Source organism: Giraffa tippelskirchi, chromosome 4 (genome assembly GCF_054371585.1).
Source record: "Giraffa tippelskirchi isolate mGirTip1 chromosome 4, T2T-mGirTip1v1.2.pri, whole genome shotgun sequence".
Taxonomy (NCBI): domain Eukaryota; kingdom Metazoa; phylum Chordata; class Mammalia; order Artiodactyla; family Giraffidae; genus Giraffa; species Giraffa tippelskirchi.
The window spans coordinates 59,149,967-59,172,088 of record NC_137278.1 but is presented as its reverse complement, the minus strand read 5'-3'; the positions used below and the strand labels follow the sequence as shown (position 1 = coordinate 59,172,088).

The 22,122-nt window shown below is 36.7% G+C and overlaps 1 protein-coding gene across 39 annotated transcripts in view; it reads left to right on the top strand.

Annotated features, from left to right (window-relative positions):
• Positions 1 to 22,122, top strand: part of GCFC2 (GC-rich sequence DNA-binding factor 2) — an 87,239-nt gene that overhangs the window by 19,230 nt on the left and 45,887 nt on the right. For 23 of the 39 annotated variants that reach the window (XR_014082819.1, XR_014082818.1, XR_014082810.1 and 20 more), the window contains 2 exons: positions 10,394 to 10,615; positions 11,758 to 11,855. Coding sequence is in view for 16 of the 39 variants with exons in the window: in XM_081593052.1 (XP_081449178.1) it covers positions 10,394 to 10,615; positions 11,758 to 11,855 (320 nt within the window). In the remaining 23 variants the exon portion in view is untranslated. Of the gene's footprint in view, positions 1 to 10,393; positions 10,616 to 11,757; positions 11,859 to 22,122 lie in introns of all 39 variants that reach the window. The other 16 variants (XR_014082814.1, XR_014082803.1, XR_014082813.1 and 13 more) reach the window with 4 other exon arrangements.

Below are 22,122 nucleotides of genomic sequence, written 5' to 3'. Positions count from 1 at the left end.
TCTATGAAGGTCCTGTATCTTCACCATCCAGTACATTATACACTAGCTACACATGGCTGTAAAATTCTTGAAATATAGCTAATGTGACTAAAGAACTGGATTTCTAGTTTGCTTAAATAGTCACATGTGGCTGTGGTTACTGTATTTAACATGCTGGTGTAGAAAATTGCAGATTAGACAGGGTAAGGCAGTACTTGTAAAGTGTTGGTAGCACTGGGAACCTAAGGAGAGAAGGCAGAGTTTGGAAATGTATTGGATAGTTTTTGATTATCATAGTCCCTAAGGTGTTATTGAAATGATGAAAACTTGTCCTGTAAGGAACATTTTATTTTTTCTTTTATTCTGGAGAGGAAAGAAGAAGAAATGAGATAAGTTTAAGGAAGTATATAGAAGATACAGTGCATTTATTTTTGTTGTTGTTGTTGTTCAGATGATATACCTATTAGAATGATCCAGTACTGGAATGTCTGCCTTGAGATATTCATTGTTGCAGAGACTGCTTACCAATGGGGCATAGTATTAACCTCTGTTTTTTTAAATTGAAGTATAGTTGACTTACAGTATTAGTTTCAGATGTACAGCAAACTGAATTATATATGTATTTTTTAGATGATTTTCGCATTATGGGTTACTGTAAGATATTGCATATAGTTCCCTGTGCTGTACAGTAAGTCTTTATTGCTTATCTATTTTATATATAGTAGTTTGTATGAATCTCATACTCCTAATTTATTTCTCCCCAACACCCTTTCCCCTCTGGTAAACATGTTTTTTCCCTACGTCTGTGAGTCTTTTTTTTGTTCTGTTCTTGCCTCCTTTGTCAAGATTAATTGACAGTAGGTGTGTGGTTTTATTTCTGTGCTCTACTGTAGCTCTGTAGTATTATCTGAAGTCTGGGAGAGTTATGCTTCCAGCTTTCTTCTTTATCCTCAGAATTGCTTTGGCAGTTCTTTTGTGGTTCCTTATAAATTTTAGGATTATTTGTTCTAGTTCTATGAAAAATGTCATTGGTAATTTGATAGAGATTGCATCAAATTTGAAGATTGCCTTGGATAATATCACCATTTTAATAATATTAATTCTTCCAATTCAAGAGCATGTGATATCTTTCCCTTTCTTTGAATCATCTTCAATTTCCTTTATCAATGTTCTATAGTTCTTAGCATTTAGGTCTTTTACCTCCTTAGTTAGGTTTCTTCCTACGATTTTAAATGGGTTTGTTTACTTTCTCCCTCTGATATTTCATTGTTAGAGTAAAGAAATACAACAGATCTATATATATTAATCTTGTAGCCTGGCTATCTTACTGAATTTATTTATTCTGATGGTGTTTATGTAGAATGTTTGGGGTTTTCCATATAGAGTATCATGTCATCTATGCAAAATGATAACTTCATCTCTTCAATTCCAATTTGGATATGTTTCATTTCTTTTTCTTGTCTGATTACTGTGACTAGGACTGCCAAAACTATGTTGAATAGAAATGGTGAGTTATTTGTCTTTCTCTGTGTAACTTACTTCACTTAGTGTGATAATCTCCAAGTCCATCCATGCTGCTTGCTGTAAATGGCATTATTTCTTTGTTTTAATATCACAAATGTCATATGATATTGCTTATATGCAGAACTAAAAAAATTATTCAAATGAGCTACTTACAAAACAGAAACAGACTCTCAAACTCAGAGAATGAACTTATGGATATCAGGGGGGAAGGATGAGAGGAGTAGGTATAGATTGGAAGTTTGGGACTGATGTGTATACACTGCTATATTTAAAATAGATAATCAACAAGGACCTACTGAATAGCACAGGGAACTCTGCTCAATACTCTGTAATAACCTTAATGGGAAAAGAATTTGAAAAAGAATAGCTACATGTATATGTATAACTGAATCACTTCACTGTATATCTGAAACTAACAACATTGTTAATGAACTATACTCCTATGAGAAAGTGTTAGTAGCTCTGTCATATCTGACTCTTTGTGACTCCATGGACTGTAGGCCACCAGGCTCATCTGTCCATGGGATTCTCCAGGCAAGAATATTGGAGTGCATTGCCATTCCCTTCTCCAAGGGATCTTCCTGATGGAAGATGGATGGAACCCAGGGATGGAACCCAGGTCTCCCACCTTGCAGGCAGATTCTACACCATCTGAGCCACCAGGGAAGCCCATACTCCTATATAAAAAAATAAATAAATATATAAGAAGCACAATTCTTAAGTTTCATTCCTTGAAGAAAAACCAAGTACACATAGCACTGTTGTGTAGAATTATTACATTTCTTTAAATATAAACAGGATTAAATCTTATGATTATATTTTATGAGATGGTAATATGTTTTTCTCCTTTGGGGGCTTCCCAGGTGGTACTAGTGGTAAAGAATCCACCTACCAGTGCCGGAGATGTAAGAGACACAGGTTTGATTCTTGGATTGGGGAGATCCCCTGGAGAAGGAAATGACACTCCACTCTAGTTTTCTTGCTGACAGACTCTCATGGACAGAGGAGCCTGCCAGGCTATAGTCCATAGGTCACAAGGAGTCAGACATGGCTAAGAATTTGAGCAAGAACTATAGAACATATAGTCGTCGTCACCACCTTCAGCAGTGGTTTTACATTGCTTACTAGAGGCAAGATGATAGAATGTAAAAGCTTGGTCTTTGGAGTCAGGCAAGTACACAGAGCACTGTTGTGTAGAATTATTACATTTCTTTAAATATAAGCAGGATTAAATCTTTTGTGATTATTTTATGAGATGGTAATATGTTTTTCTCCTTTGACCCAAGTTCTTCACAATGTATTAGAATAAATTCTGGATGTGTACTGACTAAGAAAAAAAAGATGGTAAGAATGGACATCCTTTTCTTATTCAGAACTTAGTGGAAAGATGTTCTTTTCATCGTTGAGTATATTGTAGACTGTGGGTTTGTCATAAATAGATTTTATTATATTGAGATACATTGGTGAGAGTTTTTTTATCATGAAAGGATACTGAAATTTGTCGAATGCTTTTTATGCATCTTTTGAGATAATCATGTGATTTTTTTTTACTTTCCTTTTGTCAGTATTGTGTATGACACTAATTTATTTGCATATATTTAACTATCCTTGTCACTCTAGGATGAATCCAACCTGATCATGGTGTATAATCTTTTTTATGTATTGTTGGGTTTGATTTGCTAATATTTTGCTGAGGACTTTTGTATCTATATTTATCAAAGATGTTGCACTGTAATTTTCTTTTTTTGGTAGTGTCTTTGTCTTTGGTATCAGGGTGATGGTGGCCTTCATAGAATGAATTTGGGAGTGTTCCCTTCTCTTCAGTCTTTAGGAAGAGTTTGAGAAGGATAAGTTTAAGTTCCTCATTGTATGTTTGGTAGAATTTCCTAGTAAAGCTGTCAAGTCCTGGGTTTTCATTTATATGGAGTTTTTTTTAAATTACTGATTCTGTTTCACTTCTAGTGATTGGTCTGTTCAAAATATCTGTATCTTTTTTTATTCAGTTTTGGTAGGCTGTAATGTTTTAGAAACTTGTTCATTCCTTCTTGGTTGTCGAATTTGTTGGCATATAATTATTCCTAGTATTCTGTTGTGATTTTTTGTATTTCTGTGGTATCAATGTTATTTCTCCTCTTTCATTTCTTATTTTGTTGATTTGGTTCCTCTCTCTTCTTGGTGAACCTGGCTAGAGGTATGCCAATTTTGTTTATCTTTTCAAAAAGCCAACTCTTGGTTTTTATTGATCTTTTTATTGTTCTTTTGATCTCTATTTTATCTATATCCTCTCTAATCTTTATTATTTCCTTTCTTCTGTTGATTTTGTTGTTCAGTCGCTAAGTCATGTCCGACTCTTTGTGACTCTGAACTGTAGCCCACCAGGCTCCTCTATCCATGGGATTCTCCAGGCAAGAACTCTGGAGTGGGTTGCCATTTCCTTCTCCATCTGCTGACTTTGGGTTTTGTTTTTTCTTTTTCTAATTTTTTTAGGTGTTAGGTTAGGTTGTTCATTTGAGATTTTTCTTGTTTCTTGAGGGAAGACCACATCACTATGAACTTACCCCCCCAAGAACTACTTTTGCTGTATCCCATAATATTCACATGGTTGTGTTTTCATTGTCATTTATTTCAAGGTATTTTTGACTTTTAGTTCGCTGTTGACCCATTGGATTTTTAGTAGCATGTAGTTTAGTCTCCATGTGTTTGATTTTTTCCCATTTTTCTTTCTGTGGTTGATTTCTACTTTTTTTCCCTAGAGATTTTTTTTTTGATGTGAATTCTTTTCTTTTAGTTCATCTGTCACCTTACTGGATTGTCCATTGATGTCAGTGAAGTATTAAAGTCTCTTACTGTTATGTATTCCTGTCAGTTTGTAACTTTACATCTGTTATTAGGTTGGCAGAAAAGTAATTGTGGTTTTACATTGTTGAACTTGGCCATTTGATATTGGAATACATTCTGAAATAAATGTGGTTATGTTACACATCATTTTATGGCACATTTCTTGCTTTGTGTTTTTTTGCTAATGATTTACTACTTGCTGTTTATTTTATATTTATTTTAGACTACAGAAATGGTGCTTATAGACAAAAAACAAATTTGAGTGATTTTTTTTAAACGAGTTAAAAATGGGTCATAAAGCAACTTGCAAAATCAGTAGTGCATTTGGCTGAGGAACTGCTAACAAACATACAATGCAGTGGTGGTTCAAGAAGTTTTGCAAAGGAGACAAGTGCCTTTAAGATCAGGAGGGTAGTGCCCAGCCAGTAGAAGTTGACAATGACCAATTGAGAGCAATCATCGAAGCTGATCCTTTTAACAGCTACACAGGAAGTTGCAGAAGAACTCAGTGTCGACCATTCTATAGTCATTTGGTGTTTGAAGCAAACTGGAAAGGTGAAAAAGCTCAATAAGTGGGTGCCTCATGAGCTGGCTGAAACTCAAAGAAGTCTTCATTTTGAAGTGTCATTTCCTCTTATTCTGTATAACAACAGCGAACCATTTCTCAGACTGTGATGTGCAATGTAAAGTGGATTTTATGCAAAAACGGGTGGTGACCAGCTCAATGGTTGGACTGAGAAGAAGCTCCAAAGCACTTCCCAAAGTCAAAATTGCATCAAAAAAAGGTCATGGTCACTGTTTGGTGGTCTGCTCTCAGTTTGAACACTATGGCTTTCTGAGTCCCAGCAAAACCATTACATCTGAGAAGTATGCTCAACAAATTGTAAGCTGTACCGAAAACTGCAGTGCCTGCAGCTGACATTGGTCAACAGAATGCGCCCAGTTCTTCTCCATGAAAACACCTGACTACAATGCATAACTGACACTTCAAAAGTTGAACGAATTGGGCTACGAAATTTTGCCTCATCTGTCATATTCACCCAACCTCTCACCAACTGACTACCACTTCTTCAAGCATCTCGACAACTTTTTGCAGGAAAAATGCTTCCACAACCAGCAGGAGGCAGAAAATGCTTTCCAAGAGCTTATTGAATCCCAAAGGATGGATTTCTATGCTACAGGAATAAACAAACTTATTTTTTTATTGGAAAAAATGTGTTGACTGAGACAAGTTCCTATTTTGTTTAATAAAGATATGTTTGAGCCTCGTTAAAATGATTTAAAATTCATGATCCAGAACTGCTCAGTTAACTTTTGTACCAACCTAATAGTATTTGCTTTGTATATTTAGGTGATCCTAGATTGGGTGTATATATGTTAATGTAAATCCTCTTCTAGTATTGATTTCTTTGTTATTATAGAGTGCCCTTTGTCTTTCTCTACAGCCTTTGTTTTAAAGTCTGCTTTGTCTGATCTGAGTACTGCTACTACCACTTTCTCATCATTCCCATTTGCATATCTTTTTCTATCTCCTCATTTTCTATCTGTGTGTTTTTCACGCTGAAGTGAGTCTCTGATAGATAGTATTGTAGGTTCTTGTTTTTTTATGCAGCCTGCCACTCTTTATTTGGAGCATTTAGTCCATTGACTTTCAAAGTAAAATTACTGATAGTATGTATTTGTTGCCATCTTAAACCTTGTTCTCCAGTTGTTTTTGTACTTGTTTTCTGTTTCTTCTTTTTGTTTTTCCTTTTGTGGTGTGATGGTTTTCTTTTGTATTTTGCTTGAGTTCCTTTCTTTTTTGGTTTTTATGAATCTATTCTATGTTTTTAATTTGTGATTACTATGGGTTCAAATATTGATACGTTGACCCATAACTATATCAACTTGCTTTAAAGTGATAGGCATACAAGTCAAATATGTTGTAAAAAAATTTACATTTTTATAGTTCCTTCCCCTGCATTTAAAATTTTGATCTCATATTTTACATCTTCATGCTTATTCTTTTTCTGTTCATTGTAGTTGTAATTGCTTTTACAAGAATATTTTTTTAATCTATGAAGTACATAGATTATTTAAGTGATTGTCAATCCTCTTATATATTTGGTGTCCCATTGTGATTTTCCCTTTTGTATAGTTTCTTGTTTCTCTCTTATTTAGAGACCTTTCAATATTTCTTTTAGGGTAGGTTTCATAATACTGAATTCTTATAGTTTTTACTTGTCTGAGAAATTCTTTATCTCTCCTTCTATTCTAAATGATAATCTTGCTGGGTAGAGTATCCAGGGGCTTCTCTGGTGGCTCCGATGGTACAGAAGCCACCTGCAATGGAGAAGACCTGGGTTTGACCCTTGGTTTGGGAAGATCCCTTGGTTGAAGAAATGGCAACCCATTCTAGTATTCTTGCCTGTAGAATCCCCATGGACAGAGGAGCCTGGAGAGCTATAGTCCATGGGGTCACAAAGAGTCAGACATGACTGAGCAACTAAGCACAGCATAGAGTATCCAAGGTAGCAGGGTTTTCCCTTTCAGGACTTTGAATATATCATGCCACTCCTTCTGGCATGCAGAGTTTCTACAGAGAAATCAATTGATAGCCTTATGGTGGTTCCCTTATAATTAACTCTTTGTTTTTCTCTTGCTGCCTTTAGAAATCACTTTAACTTTTGCCATTTTAATTATGATGTGTATCTTGGTGTGAGTCTCTTTTCATCTTATTTGGGACCCTCTGTGCTTCCTATGCCTGGTTATCTGTTCCTTCTTCAAGGCTTGGGAAGTTTTCACCCATAATTTCTTCAAATATATTTTCAGTCCCCTTTTCTCTCTCTTCTCCTTGTGGAACCCCATTATTCATAGATGAGCATGCTTCATATTATCCCGTATATCATATATGTTGCTTTCATATTTTTTTCATTTGTCTTTCTGTCTGCTATTCTGATTGAGTGATTTCCATTATTCTATCTTCCAAATCATTATGTGTTCTGTGTTATTTAGTCTGCTATTCATTTTAATCTCAGTAATTGAGTTGTCTAATTTTGATTGGTTCATCTTCATAGTTTCTAGTTTATTGTTACAGTCATCTGCATTTCTATGGATAATATTTCTTAATTCTTTTAGAATTTTTATTACCTTCTTTTTGAACTCAATGTCTGTAGACTGATGAGGTCTGTTTCATTATCTATTCTTTCATGGATTTCTTCTTGTTCTTTTAATTAAGGGTAATTTCTCTGCTTTTTCATTTTACTTTATTTGTCTCTGAATTTAAGAGAAACATTTATCTACAGTGGCCTTGAAGGGGTGTTTTTATGTGGGACTGTGCTTGTGTAGACCATGTGAGTCAGATATTTTTGGTGTGTGGGCTGCTTTTGGTATGGGTGCCAGGCACATCTTTCCTCAGCATTTGCTGGCCATTATCCCTTTGACATGCAGTGTGATTGGTGTCATAGTGTCCAGAACCTGGACTCGGTGGTGGGCAGGGCCTCTTCTTTTCTCTGAGGCTATCACAGCTCTTTTAGGGACAGGCTCTGTTCACAGTATTGAAGTAGAAGCCCTGGAAGTTGTGTTTGATCAGACTTGAGTGCATGCCCTGTGCCAAAAGAGGTGACCTGATGCAAGTGGGGCCTGTGTGGTCACAGTGAAGCCGTGTGCTGCCCATGCAGGCATCTGCAGTTCCACTTAGACACAGTTTAATTCACATCTTTCTCCATTGTGTTCATTCCAGACCTAGTGGTAGGCTCTGTGTGGAGTGGGTCTAGAGTCTGGGGCACTGTGGCTGTACGATCGAGGTGGTTGTGCTGTTGGGCTGGGCTGCCTCTGTGGCAGACGTCTCCCAGGACCCATCTACCCTAATTTGAGCTCCATGCTGAGGTGTGGAGTGGGCAGGGCTGGAACACTCCTGCTGGGAAATGAACCATTGCATGCTTCTGCCCAGGGCCTTTCCACTGAGCCTCAGCATCCAGCCACCGTGCGTTTCTGTGTGCACAGCCAGACTCACCCCCTTCCATGTGTACGTTGACAGTGGGCTATGTGATTCAGTCAGGACCACAGCCCAGACCCTCAAGACTGTCTCCACAGAAGTAAATGGTGTTCTCTCCCAGGTTCTATTTGCACTTAGCATATTTGTATCTGTGGCCCTACTTGGTGCATGCTTCTGATTGGGAAGTAAAGTGAGGCTTGGGAAGAACAATGGGAGAGCAGCCATCAGCACTAGTTCCTTTTCACCCTTACTGTTAGCAAGTCAGCATGCCTGCACTCAAATAAAATCTAGGCTTCTCCAGCCCCTCTCTGTCCCAACAGATTTCTCAGCTGGCAGGGGTACTCCCCAGACAAGAGTCTGCCAGTGTGGACCTTCTCTCTTACATGTGTCTCCCAAGGACATAAGCCTTGTCATAATGCCCCCTTTTTTTCCTGTCCTACCCAGTTACATGGAGATTCCTCTTGCAGCTTTGGTTGTATAGATTTGCTAGTTTCCAGTTGGTTTTCTGTGAGAATTGTTCCACTTGTAGATGTGTATTTGATGTGTTTGTGGGGAGAGATGAGCTCCTACTCTGCCATCTTGATCACCCTCCTAACTGCTACTTTTAGGTCAGATGATATACGTGAAAATTATTTATGAGTTATAAATCTGTAAGAATATGATGTTTTTATTATTATAAAGCAATATACTAACATTATTAATTCATCTTATGTCTGAACAGCATCTGCTATGTGGGAACCCTTGAGCTAGGTGTTAGATATAGACAGGACAGGATGGAATAGTCTTCCTTGAGCTTTTATTTCTTTTTTGTAGCTTGAGAGAGGATTAGCTTTATATAACACTAGTTTTCTGACTATTTAGTCCACTGCTTGTAATTTATTGATTAAACCCCATTAAGTCACCGATAGGTGAAAGTAAAAATGTTACTTCACTCAGTTGTGTTTACCTCTTTGCAATTCCATGGACTACAACCTGCCAGGCTTCTGTGTCCATGGAGTTCTCCAGGCAAGAATACTGGAGTGGGTTGCCATTTCCTTCTCCAAGGGAATCTTCCTAACCCAGGGATCAAACCCTGGTCTCCTGCATTGCATGCAGGTTCTTTACCATCTGAGCCACCAGGGGAGAGACTGATAGGTGAATCACTTCCAGCTCAAGGATTTTTGTTTCTGTGTTCAGGCACTTGAGTGTTTGAACCTAAGTGTATCATTATAACCCTGGTTCAGTTCAGTTCAGTCGCTCAGTCATGTCCAACTCTTTGCGACCCCATGAAACGCAGCATGCCAGGCCTCCCTGTCCATCACCAACTCTCAGAGTTTACCCAAACTCATGTCCATCGAGTCGGTGATGCCATCCAACCATCTCATCCTCTGTCATCTCCTTCTCCTCCTACCTTCAATCTTTCCCAGCATTAGGGTCTTTTCAGATGAGTCAGTTCTTTGCATCAGGTGGCCAAAGTATTGGAGTTTCAGCTTCAACATCAGTCCTTCCAATGAACACCCAGCTCTGATTTCCTTTAGGATGGACTGGGTGGATCTCCTTGCAGTCCAAGGGACTCTCAAGAGTCTTCTTCAACACCACAGTTCAAAAGCATCAATTCTTCTGCACTCAGCTTTCTTTATAGTCCAACTCTCACATCCATAGGTCTGGGGCAGGTCACTGTAGGCTGTCCCTCGTACTTTATGTCAGACTGCTCTCCACCCGTCATTCTGCACTCCACGCTCCTCGAGTAACTCCATGCTCAGTCCTCTCCACATCCCTACCCGGGTAATCTCAGAGCTTCTGGAAAGGAGAAGTAGCTAGCCCTCAACAAAAAGTCAGCAACAACATCTGATGAATAAGAAAGATAAAAGATTAATTGGAGTTGTAGTTTATTTTCTGATGCTTCTAGATTTGCTTCATTTCTTTATATTTAACCTCTGTCAAAATATCTTCCATTATTGATGCAGATTTTAAATCATTTAGTTATATCAAAATAATGAAAAAATTGGAAAAATGGTGCTTTTTTCCTTTGATTATGAGGAATATTTCTTTCTTTTGCTATTTTGTTTTCAATGTCCTCCTCTTTGTTTCTTTCAGTAAATATCCCTGATGCAGCTTTTATTCAAAAAACCTACGGAAAATGCAAATTGGCCAGGGCCCAAGAGGACTATATTTCCTTGGATGTAAAACATGCCTTCACCAACTCTGGTCTGAAGAAAAACAGTGAAGATTCTGAAAGTGAGCCTGATGATTTTAAAGATACAATGCCATTTACCCCAAAGCCTCAAACACTTAGAGAAAGAATGGCTGAAGAAACAAGTATGTATTTAATTTATTTATAGTATATGAATATTAAGGCATTTTTCAGTAGAATATATTATGGTAAGTATATCCATAAAATCATAATGTAGTATCTCCTACTCTAAAATGTTGTAAGTTTTGATTTTTTTTTATACCAATATCACTGACATCATGGCTTCTAAAATATTTTACATGTCTGTATCAAAATGTTATCAAAGGGTACAATAATGTTTACTGTTATCTGACCTCCACTTGATTGTTCTTGACAGGTTAAAAAATTTGTAGAGTTTTTGATAAAATATTTTTGATATGAAGACTTCCGTTGTCACCTTTATAAGATTTTTTAACATGGAAGCATCTATATGGAATTTAGGTGTCATATATTAAAATCTTCCCTGCTCTAGTAAAAAGTTTTCCTCAACCAATAATCACTAGGTCTTAAAGAATATTTTCACATTTCTCATTTATTAAGAGGAATATTTTACCAAATTTTTGTCACTTAAGATAATATCATTTCTGAATGGTATTTTGGTTCCTATTAACCCAGAAGTTATTTTTGATACATATTTAGATTCTCAGGCATAATTGAGAATCTCTGATAAAACCAGGTGTTTCATTTTTTCCCAAGCTTTTTAATAAGTGAGACCACCGTGTTTTCAGTGAGACAGTGTGGTGATAAGTACAGATTTTGAAGTCAAATTGCTCGAATCAAGGCCTGGTTTCAACACAGTCCTTTGATATAGGGCTATGTTACATAACCTCCTGATATCTAAATTTCTTTGTTTATAAAGAGAGGATACTAGTAGTGCCTTCCTCCCAGAATTAGTTATTGGGAAGAAAAAGTTAACACATAAAAAGTGCTGCTAAGCCATTTATAGGCTCCTGAATTGCTGATTGCTGCTGCTATTAGAATGGCTCAGACAATAAGGAATCCACCTGCAATGCAGTGGACTTGGGTTCAATCCCTGGGTTGGAAAATCCTCTGGAGAAGGGAACCCACTCCAGTATTCTTGCTTGGAGAATTCCATGGACAGAGGAGCCTAGCCGGTTACAGTCCCTGGGGTCGCAAAGAGTCAGACACGACTGTGCAACTTTTCACTTCGCTTTAATTGGAATGGAAAAATATGGAATATTTATACATCAACTTTTTTTTTTTCTAGGAACTAGAAATGAAGAAACAAGTGACGATAGTCAAGATGAAAAAAATCAAGATATTTGGGAGCAGCAGCAGATGAGGAAAGCTGTTAAAATCACAAAGGTAGTAATTTTTTATATCATTTGTATTAGTTTTATTCCATATATATTTGTGGTAACAAATTTCCACAAACTTGATGGCTTAAAACAACAGACATTTATTCTCTCACAGTTGTTGAGATTAGAAGTCTCAATTCAAGGTATTGGTAGGACTGTGCTCCTTTTGAAGCCCCTGGGGAAGAATTCTTTTTCCCCCCCTTTTCTTTTCTTTCTTCTTTAAACTGAAATAGAATTGAATACTGACATACAGTATTTTGTTAGTTTCAGGTGTACAAAACAGTGATTGACTTTTAAATATATGATGAAATAAATCACCATGATAAGTCTAGTAGCCATCTTTCACCATGCAAAATTATTACAGTGTAATTGACTATGTTCCTTAAGCTGTATATTACATCAGGGATCCCCAGCCTCTGGGCCATGGGCTAACCTTCTATAAGATCAGTGGCAGCATTAAATTAGGAATAAAGTGCACAATAAATGTAATATGCTTGAATCATCCTGAAACTATCCCCCACACTCCTGATCTGTGGAAAAATTGTTTTCTACATGGTGCCAAAAAGATTGGGGACCACTGTATTACATCCCTATGACTTATTTATTTTATAACTGGAAGTTTGAACCTCTTAATTCGCTTCACTTATTTCCCCCTCCCCTTGGGCAACCACCAGTGTGTTCTTTGTATCTATAAGTTGTCTGTTTGTTTTGTTTTGTTTATTAGAGTCCACATATAAGTGAGATCAAAGAGATTGTCTTGTTACACTTAGCATAATAACCTCTATGTCCATCCGTGTTGTGACAAATGGCATGATGTCATTCTTTTCTATGGCTGAATAATATTCCATTGTGTGTATACATACACACATACACATACACACACACATATGAGACTTATCCAATGGCTCATTGGGTAAAGAATCTACCTGCAGTGCAGGAGACACAGTAGATGTGGGTTTGGTCCGTGGGTCAGGAAGATCCCCTGGAGAAGGAAATGGCAACCCACTCCAGTATTTCTTGCATGAAGAGAAATCTCATGGACAGAATAGCCTGGTGGGCTACAGTCCAGAGGGTCACAAGGAGTCAGACACAACTGAACCACAAAGTGCGTGCATGCACACACACACGCACATACACACACCACATATTCTTTATCTATTTGCATATCAGTGGACACTTAAGTTGCTTCCTTATCTTGGCAACTGTGAATAATGCTGCAGTGAGCATAGAGTTGCGTAGAACTTTTCACATTAATGTTTTTATTTTCTTCAGGTAGTTACCTAGAGTGAAATTGCTGGATGATATGGCAGTTCATTTTTTTCATATGTTGAGGAATCTCCATGCTGTTTTCCCTGGTTGCTGTACCAATGTACATTCCCATGAACAATGCACAAGGGATCCCTTGTTTTTCTACACCCTTGCCAATACTTACTTGTTATCTATGTGGCTATGTCAGGTCTTAGTTGTGGCATGTCCAAACTTTTCTCTAATCATGGTATGCAGGCTCCAGAGCATGCAGGCTCATTAGTTGTGGCACACAGGCTTAGTTTCCCTGCAGTGTGTGGGATCTGAGTTCCCCAACCAGGGATCAAACCCACTTCCCTTGTATTGGAAGGAAGACTCTTGACCACTGGACCACCAGGGAAGTCCCATTTGTTGTCTTTTTGATAATAACTGTTTTAATAGGTGTGAGGTGTTTTATTGTGGTATTGATTTGCATTTCCCTGATGAGTAGTGATGTTCAGCATCTTTTAATGTGTCTGTTGGCCATTTTAACTCTTCACTGAAGAAATATCTTTTCCAATCCTCTGTGGATTTTTTGATCAGGTTTGTTTTTTTTTTTGATATTGAGGTGTATGAGTTCTTAATATAATTTGGATATTAACTATTTATGAAATATATCACTTGCAAATATCTCCTCCCATTCAATAGGGTGCCTTTTTGTTTTATTGATGATTTGCTTTACTGTGCAAAATGTTTTTAGTTTGTAGTTCCATTTGTTTATCTTTGCTTTTATTGCCCTTGCCTGAGAAGGCATATCCAAAAAAAAAATATTGCTGAGATTGATGTCAAAGAGCATATCATTTATGTTTTCTTCTAGGAGTTTCATGGTTTCAGAAATGATTTTTGTAAATAGTGTAAGAAGGTGGTCCAATTTCATTCTTTTGCAAAAATGTAGCTGTCCAGTTTTCCCAGCACCATTTTGTTGAAGAGGCTCTCTTTTTTCCTGGAGAAGGAAATGGCTACCCACTCCAGTATTCTTGCTTGAGAAATCCTATGGACAGATGAGCCTGGTGGGCTACACTTCATGGAGTCACAAGAGTTGGAAACAACTTAGCTATTAAACCACCACCACTGTCTTTTCCTAACTGTATGTTCTTGCCTTCTTTGTTATAGATTAACTGACCATATAAGCATGCGTTTACTTCTGTGCTATCTGTTCTGTTCCATTGATTTAAGTGTCTCTTTTTGTTCCAGTAATATGTTGTTTTGATTACTGTAGTTTGAAATCTGGGGGCTTGATATCTCTAGCTTTGTTCTTCCTCAAGATTTTTTTGACTATTTCAAGGTCTTCTGTGGTTTCATATAAATGTTAGGATTATTTGTTCTTATTCCATGAAAAATTTCATTGGTATTTTGCTGTGCATGCTCAATTGCTTTAGTCATGTCTGATTCTTTGCAACCCTATGGACTGTAGCCCACCAGGCTCCTCTGTCCGTGGGAGTCTCCAGGCAAGAATACTGGAGGGGGTTGCCATGCCCTCCTCCAGGGATTGAACCCATGTCCTGTGTCTCCTGCATTGAAGGTGGATTCTTTACCCACTGGGAAGCCTGACATTTTGGTAGGGATTGCCTTGAATCTCTCAGTGGAGAATTCTCTTGCTTTGTCTAAATTCTGGTAGCTCCAGGTATTCTTTGCTTTGTAACTACATAATTTCTGTCTCCACCTCCTTCTTTACATGGCTTTCTCTGTGCCTCTGCTTAATGTGTCTCTTATAAGGATACATGTCATCAGATTTAGGGCCTGCTTGGATAATCCAGGGTGATCTCATCTTGATATTCTTCACTTAATTACAACCCCAAAGACTCTATTTCCAAACAGGGTTATATTCAGAGGTTCCAGGGGTTAGGACATAGACCTAACTTTGGGAGGCCATTATTCAGCCCACTATACCGTGTACATCATGTTCTTTTCCCACTAGATTATAAATGCTTTCCATATATTGTAAGCCCCTTGCTGCTGCTGCTAAGTTGCTTCAGTCATGTCCGACTCTATGTGACCCCATAGACGGCAGCCTACCCTGGGATTCTCCAGGCAAGAACATTGGAGTGGGTTGCCATTTCCTTCTCCAGTGCATGAAAGTGAAAAGTGAAAGTGAAGTCACTCAGTCATGTCCCACTCTTCGCGACCCCATGGACTGCAGCCTACCAGGCTCCTCAGTCCATGGGATTCTCCAGGCAAGAGTACTGGAGTGGGGTGCCATTGCCTTCTCCATAAGCCCCTTGAGGCAAATTATATCTTTTTTACTTTTAATTTTACAGTTAAAAGTATGGTAGATGCTTAAATGTGACATTCAAACAAATAAATAGGGTTAAAACAAAACTAACAACAGAAAGCATTACACTTGGGGTCACATGTCCTGCATTTGGGTTCTGACTTTACCACTAAAATACACTCTCCATGAAGTCAAGAATTATTAACTATTTTTTCAGTGTTACATCCCACAGTGCCTAATATGGTGAGAGCTCAATAAATACTTGTATACTTTGAGAAAATCATTTCATTTTTCTAAATCTGTTTTCTCAACAATAAATTGGGAATGATAGTGTTACCTACCTGAGCAGGTGGCTATAAGGCTCAAAATTATAATTATTTAAATTTTTAAATTTTTAAATTATTAACAACTTTATTTTTAATCTTTTTAGTGGGAGTGCTTTGAAATTTGTTTTGCTTTTCTAAGCAAGAAAATTTTTTACAATCTTCATGTTATTAAAACTAAAAAGCTAAGTAAAAGTAAGCCTTCAGTTGTAATTTAGAAGTCTCTGAGCCATTCTATTTTCCAGTTATTTGCAATCTGAATAATTTTTTTTCACTACTATTAATAAGAACAGAAATATTTGCTTGGGTTTTTTCCTTCCTTTTTTTTTTTCTTTCTTTTGATCAGAGATGTTTTTGGTTGTTTCTCTTTCTTTGTAATGTGAAATATACTGTGTTACAACCTAGGAATGCATTCCTTTCTAAGTAACAGAAAACCCAAATAATGGTGGCTTAAATAAAATTAAAAGCTTTACCTACAAACCCACTAGCAGACTTCTATTTGCTGTCCTTTCACTCACCTGGAGTTAGATGGCAACTTCTATCATGAAAAAACAAATATTTGGTTTGTTGCTGTTCTTAATTTACTTTATTAAAGTATAGGTTATTTATAATATTGTAATTTCTACTGTACAGCAAAGTGACTCAGTTTTATATATGTATATATATATATACATTGTTTTTTCATATTCTTTTCCATTATGATTTATCACAGGATATTGAATATAGTTCCCTGGGCTATAGATTAGGACCTTCTTGATTATCTATTCTATACACAAGTTTCATCTGCATCTGATATTTCAAAAGTCTCAATCCGTCCCTTCCCCACCTCCCCTGCCTTGGCAAGCGCAAGTATGTTCTTTATATCTGTGAGTCTGTTTCTGTTTCATAGGTATAAGTTCATCTGTGTCATATTTTAGACCCAACATTTAAGTGATATCATATGGTATCTGTCTTTCTCTTTCTGACTTCCTTCACTTTGTATGATAATCTCTAGGTCCATTCATGTTGCTGCAAATGGCATTATTTCATTCTTTTTTATAGCTGAGTAGTAGTCTATTGTATTAACATAAATGTACCACTTCATCTTTATCCATTCATCTGTCAGTGGACATTTAGGTTGTTTCCGTGTCTTGGCTGTTGTGAATAGTGTTGTGGTCAACGTTGAGGTGCATGTATCTTTTTGAATTATATTTATCTTTGGATATATGCCCGGGAGTAGGATTGCAAGATCATATAGCAGCTTTATTTTTTGTTTTTTGAGGAACCTCCATATACTATTGGCCACAGTAGTTCCACCAATTTACATTCCCAACAACAGTGTAGGAGGATTCCCTTTTCTCCACACCCACTACAGCATTTGTTACGTGTATACTTTTTAATGATGGCTGTTCTGACTGGTAGTCATGTACATGTAGTCATATACAGATTTGAGAGTTGGACTGTAAAGAAGGCTGAGCGCTAAAGAATTGATGTTTTCAAATTGTGGTGCTGGAAAAGACTTGTGAGAGTCCCTTGGACTACAAAGAGCTCAAACCAGTCAATCCTAAAGGAAATCAATCCTGAATATTCATTGGAAGGACTGATGCTGAATCTGAAGCTCCATTTCTTTGGCTCCCTGATGTGAAGAGCTGACTCATTGGAAAAGACTGTGATGTTGGGAAAGATTGAAGGCAAAAGGAGAAGGGGGTGGCAGAGGGTAAGATGGTTAGATACTATCACTGACTCGATGAACATGAAATTGAGCAAGCTCTGGCAGAGGAGCCTGGCATGCGGCAGTCCATGGGGTTACAAAGAGTCAGACACTGCTAGTGACTGAAGAACAACAACATGCTGACCAGTGTGAGGCAGTACCTCATTGTAGTTTTGATTTGTATTCTTATAATGGTTAGCAGTGTTGAGCATTTTTTCATATGCCTGTTGGCTATCTGTGTCTTTTTAGAAAAAATGTCTATGTAGATCTTCTACCCATTTTTTGATTGGGTTGTTTTTGTTGTTATTGAGTTGTATGAGCTGTTTGTAGATTTTGGAATCTCCCTGTCAGTTGGATCATTTGCAAACATTGGGTCGTTAAAAAACGTTGTTCTGGTTTTTTCGTACTTGACCAACCCAATATTTTCTTCCACACCCTAGGTTGTCTTCATTTTGTTTATGGTTTCCTTTGTTGTACAAAAGCTTCTAAGTTTAAATGGGTGCTACTTATTTATTTTTGCTTCTATTTCTAATTTGCTTTGAGGTAAGAAAATACCTGTACGATTTATGTCAGAGAATGTTTTGCCTATGTTCTCTTCTAAGAGTTTTCTGATGCATGTCGTAACATTTAAGTCTCTAAACCATTTTAAATTTATTTTTTGTGTATGGAGTAAGGGTATGTTCTTACTTTGTTAAATTACATGTGACTGTCCATCTTTTCCAACACCACTTGCTGAAGAAATTCTTTTCTCCATTGTTGCATTCTTGCCTCCTTTGTCAAAGACCAATTGTCCATAGTTGTGTGGATTTATTTCTTAGTTTTTTTACATTGATCTATATGTCTGTTTTTGTGCCAGTATCACACTGTTTTAATTACTATAGTTTTATAGGATTGTCTGAAATTTGGGAGGGTCATGCCTATAGCTTTGCTTGTTTTCCTCAGGATTGCTTTGGCAATTCTGTGGTTTCATATGGATTATTTGTTCTAGTTTTGTGAAAAATGTTTTAAGTAATTTGATAGGGATCACATTAAATCTATAGATTGCTTTGAGTAGTATGGACATTTTAACAATGTTAATTCTTCCGACTCAAGAACATGGGATGTCTTCCATTTCTTTAAATCATCTTTAGTTTCCTTTATTAATGTGTTATAGTTCTTAGCACTTAAGTCTTTTACCTCCTTGGTGAGGTTTATTTCTAAGTATTTTTTATGTGATTTTAAAAGGGATTATTTTTATTCTTTCTCTTTCTGATAGCTCCTTGTTAGTGTAAAAAAAAAATGCAACCAATTTCTGTGCGGTAATCTTGTATCCTGGCTAGTTCATGAATTTGTTTAACAGTTCTAATAGTTTTTGTGTGGGTTGTTACGGTTTTCTATGTATCATGTTACATTTTCAAATGACAATTTTTCCTCTTCGTTTCCAATCTGGATACCTTCTATTTCTTTTTCTTGTCTGATTGCTGTGGCTAATACTTCCAGTACTGTGTTGAATAAAAGAGGTGAGAGTGGGCATCCTTGTCTTGATTTAGATTTTACCAGGAAGGCTTTCTGTTTTTCACCGCTGAGTATTATGTTGGCTGTAGGTTTGTAGCTTTTATTACATTGTAGTATGTTCCCTCTGTACCCAGTTACTTAAGAGTTTGTATCATGAATGTTGAATTTTGTTAAATGCTTTTCCTACATCTATTGAGAAGATCATGTAGTTTTGTCTTTTCTGTGTCAAATGTGGTTAATCACATTCATTGATTGATTTGTGCATGTTGAGCCATCCCTGTGATCCTGGGATGAATCCAACTTGGTCATGGTGTATGATCTTTTTTATGTGTTGTTAGATTTAGGCTGATAGTATTTTATTAGGACTTTTTGCTTCTATATTCATCAAACATGCTGGCCTGTAATTTTCTTTTTTTTTTGTAGTATCTTTATCTGGTTTTGGTATCAGCGTAATAGTGGCTTCATAGAATGTCCTTGGGAGTGCTCCCTCCTTTACTGTCTTTTGGAAGATTTTGAGAGGGATCAGTATGAGCTCTTTTTTGTATGTTTTATAGAATTTGCCTGGGGAGCTATTAGGTCCTGGGCTTTTGTTTGTAGGGAGGTTTTGTGTTTTTTTTAATTACACATTCTGTTTCACTTCAAGTGATTGGTCTTTTCAAAGTATGTTGTTTCTTCTTGATTCAATTCTGGTGAGCTGTTTGTTATGTTTGTAGAAATTTGTCCATTTCTTCCAGGTTGTTCAGTTTGCCAGTATATAATTGTTCATAGTGTTTTCTTATAGTTTTTTTGTATTTCTGCAATATCAGTTGTGATTTCTCCTCTTTCATATCTCACTTTGTTTATGTGATTCCTCTCTCTTTTCTTCTTGGTGAGACTGGCTAGAGGTTTGTCAATCTTATTTATTCTTTCAAAGAAACAGCCCTTGTTTTTATTGATTTCTTCCTATTATTTTTAAGCCCTACTTTATTTCCTCTCTGATTGTTATTATTTTCTTCCTTCTTCTGACTTTGAGTTTTGTTTTTTCTCCTTTTTCTAATTCTTTTAGGTGTTCGATTTTTTTATTTGAGATTTTTCTTGTTTCTTGAGGAAGGACTGTATCACTATGAACTGCCTTCTAAGAACTGCTTTTACTGCATCCAATAGATTTTTATATGGTTATCTTTTCATTGTCATTTTTCTCAAGGTATTTTTTAATTTCTTCTTTGCTTTCATCATTGACCCATTGGGTTTTTTGTTTGTTTTTGAGGCAAGTTCTTTAGGCTCCAGGTAATCGAGTTTTTTGTTTGTTTTGTCATTTCTATTTCTGTGGTTAATTTCAGTTTCATGCTGTTGTGGTCAGAAAAGCTGCTTCAAAATTTTCTGTACTCTTAAATTTGTTGAGCTGTCTTTTGTGCCCCAGTATGTGATCAACCACAGAGAATGTTCCATGTGCACTTGAATGTATATTGGGTTTTTTTTTAATATAATGTCCTGAAAATATCAATTAAGTCTAAATGTTCTAGTGTATCATTTAGGATTTCTGTTGCCTTATTGATTTTCTGTCTAGAAAACCTGTCCATTGATATGAGTAGGGTATTAAAGTCTCTAACTATTGCATTCCTGTCCATGTCTCCCTTTATGTCTGTATTTGTTCTATGTAATCAGGTGCTCCTATATTGGGTGCATATATGTTGAATGTAATATACTCTTCTTATGTTGATTCTTTCATCATTATATAGTGTCCTTCTTTATCTCTCTTTATGACCTTGGTTTTAAAGTCCATTACTGCTACCTATGCTTTCTTATTATTATTTCTGTTTGCATGAAATATCTTTTTCCATCTGCTCACTTTCAGTCTGTGTGTTGTTCATCCTAAAGTGGGCCTCTTGTAGGTAGCATATTGTGGCTCTTGTTTTTTAATCCAGTCTGCCACTCATTGTCTTTTGATTGCAGCATTTAATCCATTGGCAGTTAAGGTAATTATTAATAGATATATATGTATTGCCATTTTTATCCTCATTTTCCAGTTGATTTTGTATTTCTTCTTTATTATTTTATTTTTCCTTTTGTGGTTTGATGATTTCGTTTGTATTATGCTTGTGTTCTCTTCTTATTGATTTCTGTTACTCTGTTGTATGTTTTAAATTTGTGGTTTCACATTCAGTCATGTCCGACTCTTTGTGACCCCATGGACTATACAGTCCATGGAATTCTCCAGGCCAGAATACTGGAGTGGGTAGCCTTTCCCTTTTCCAGGGGATCTTCCCATCCCAGGGATCGAACCAAGGTCTCCTGCATTGCAAGCGGATTCTTTACCAGCTGAGCTACAAGGGAAGCCCAACTTGTGGTTACTCATACTGTTTTCAAGTATGTTAACCCATTACTATATCTACTTCCTTTAGGCTAATAGTTATATGTCCTCAAACACATTCTAAAATTTAAAAATCTACATATTTTTATTTTCCAACTCAGCATTTTATGATTTTGATGTCCTCTTTTACATCTTCATGTTTATGCTTTTACTGTTCATTTTGTTTATCATTGCTTTCATAAAAAATGTTTTTGTGAAATTTAATTTAATATGTATACTGGCTCATTTAAGTGATTTCCTTTCCATTTTGGATTTTCTCTTTTTTCTCTTTTCTATAGATTATTGCTTCTTTGATAGGATAGATTAATATTGCTGTTATTCTTTTAGTTTTTTCTCTTCTGAGAAATTCTCTCTCTTTCTCCTATTCTCAACGATAATCTTGATGTGTAGAGTATGCTAAGTTGCGTATTTTTTTCCTTTCTGGACTTTGAATATATTTTGCCACTCCCTTCTAGCCTGCAATGTTTTCTATAGAGAAATCAGTTAATAGCCTTATGAGGGTTCCCTTGTAATTAACTCTTCGTTTTTCTCATGCGGCATTTAGAATCCTCTCTTTATCTTTAACTTTTGCCACTTTAATGATAATATGTCTTGATATATTCCTGCTTGAGTTCATCTTGTTTGAGACCACATGCTTCTTATGGGCTTCCCAGGTGGCTCAGTGGGTAAAGAATCTGTCTGCAATGCAGGAAATGCAGGTTCAATCCCTGGGTTAGGAAGATTCCCTGGAAGAGGACATGGTGACCCACTCTAGTGTTCTTGCCTGGAGAAGTCTATGGACAGAGTAGCCTGGCAGGCTACATTTTGTGGGGTTCCAAAGAGTCAGACACAACTGAAGTGACTACTGTGCTTCCTAGCGATTCATGGGGTCACAAAGAGTCGGACACAACTGAGTGACTGAACTGAACTGAACTGATACCT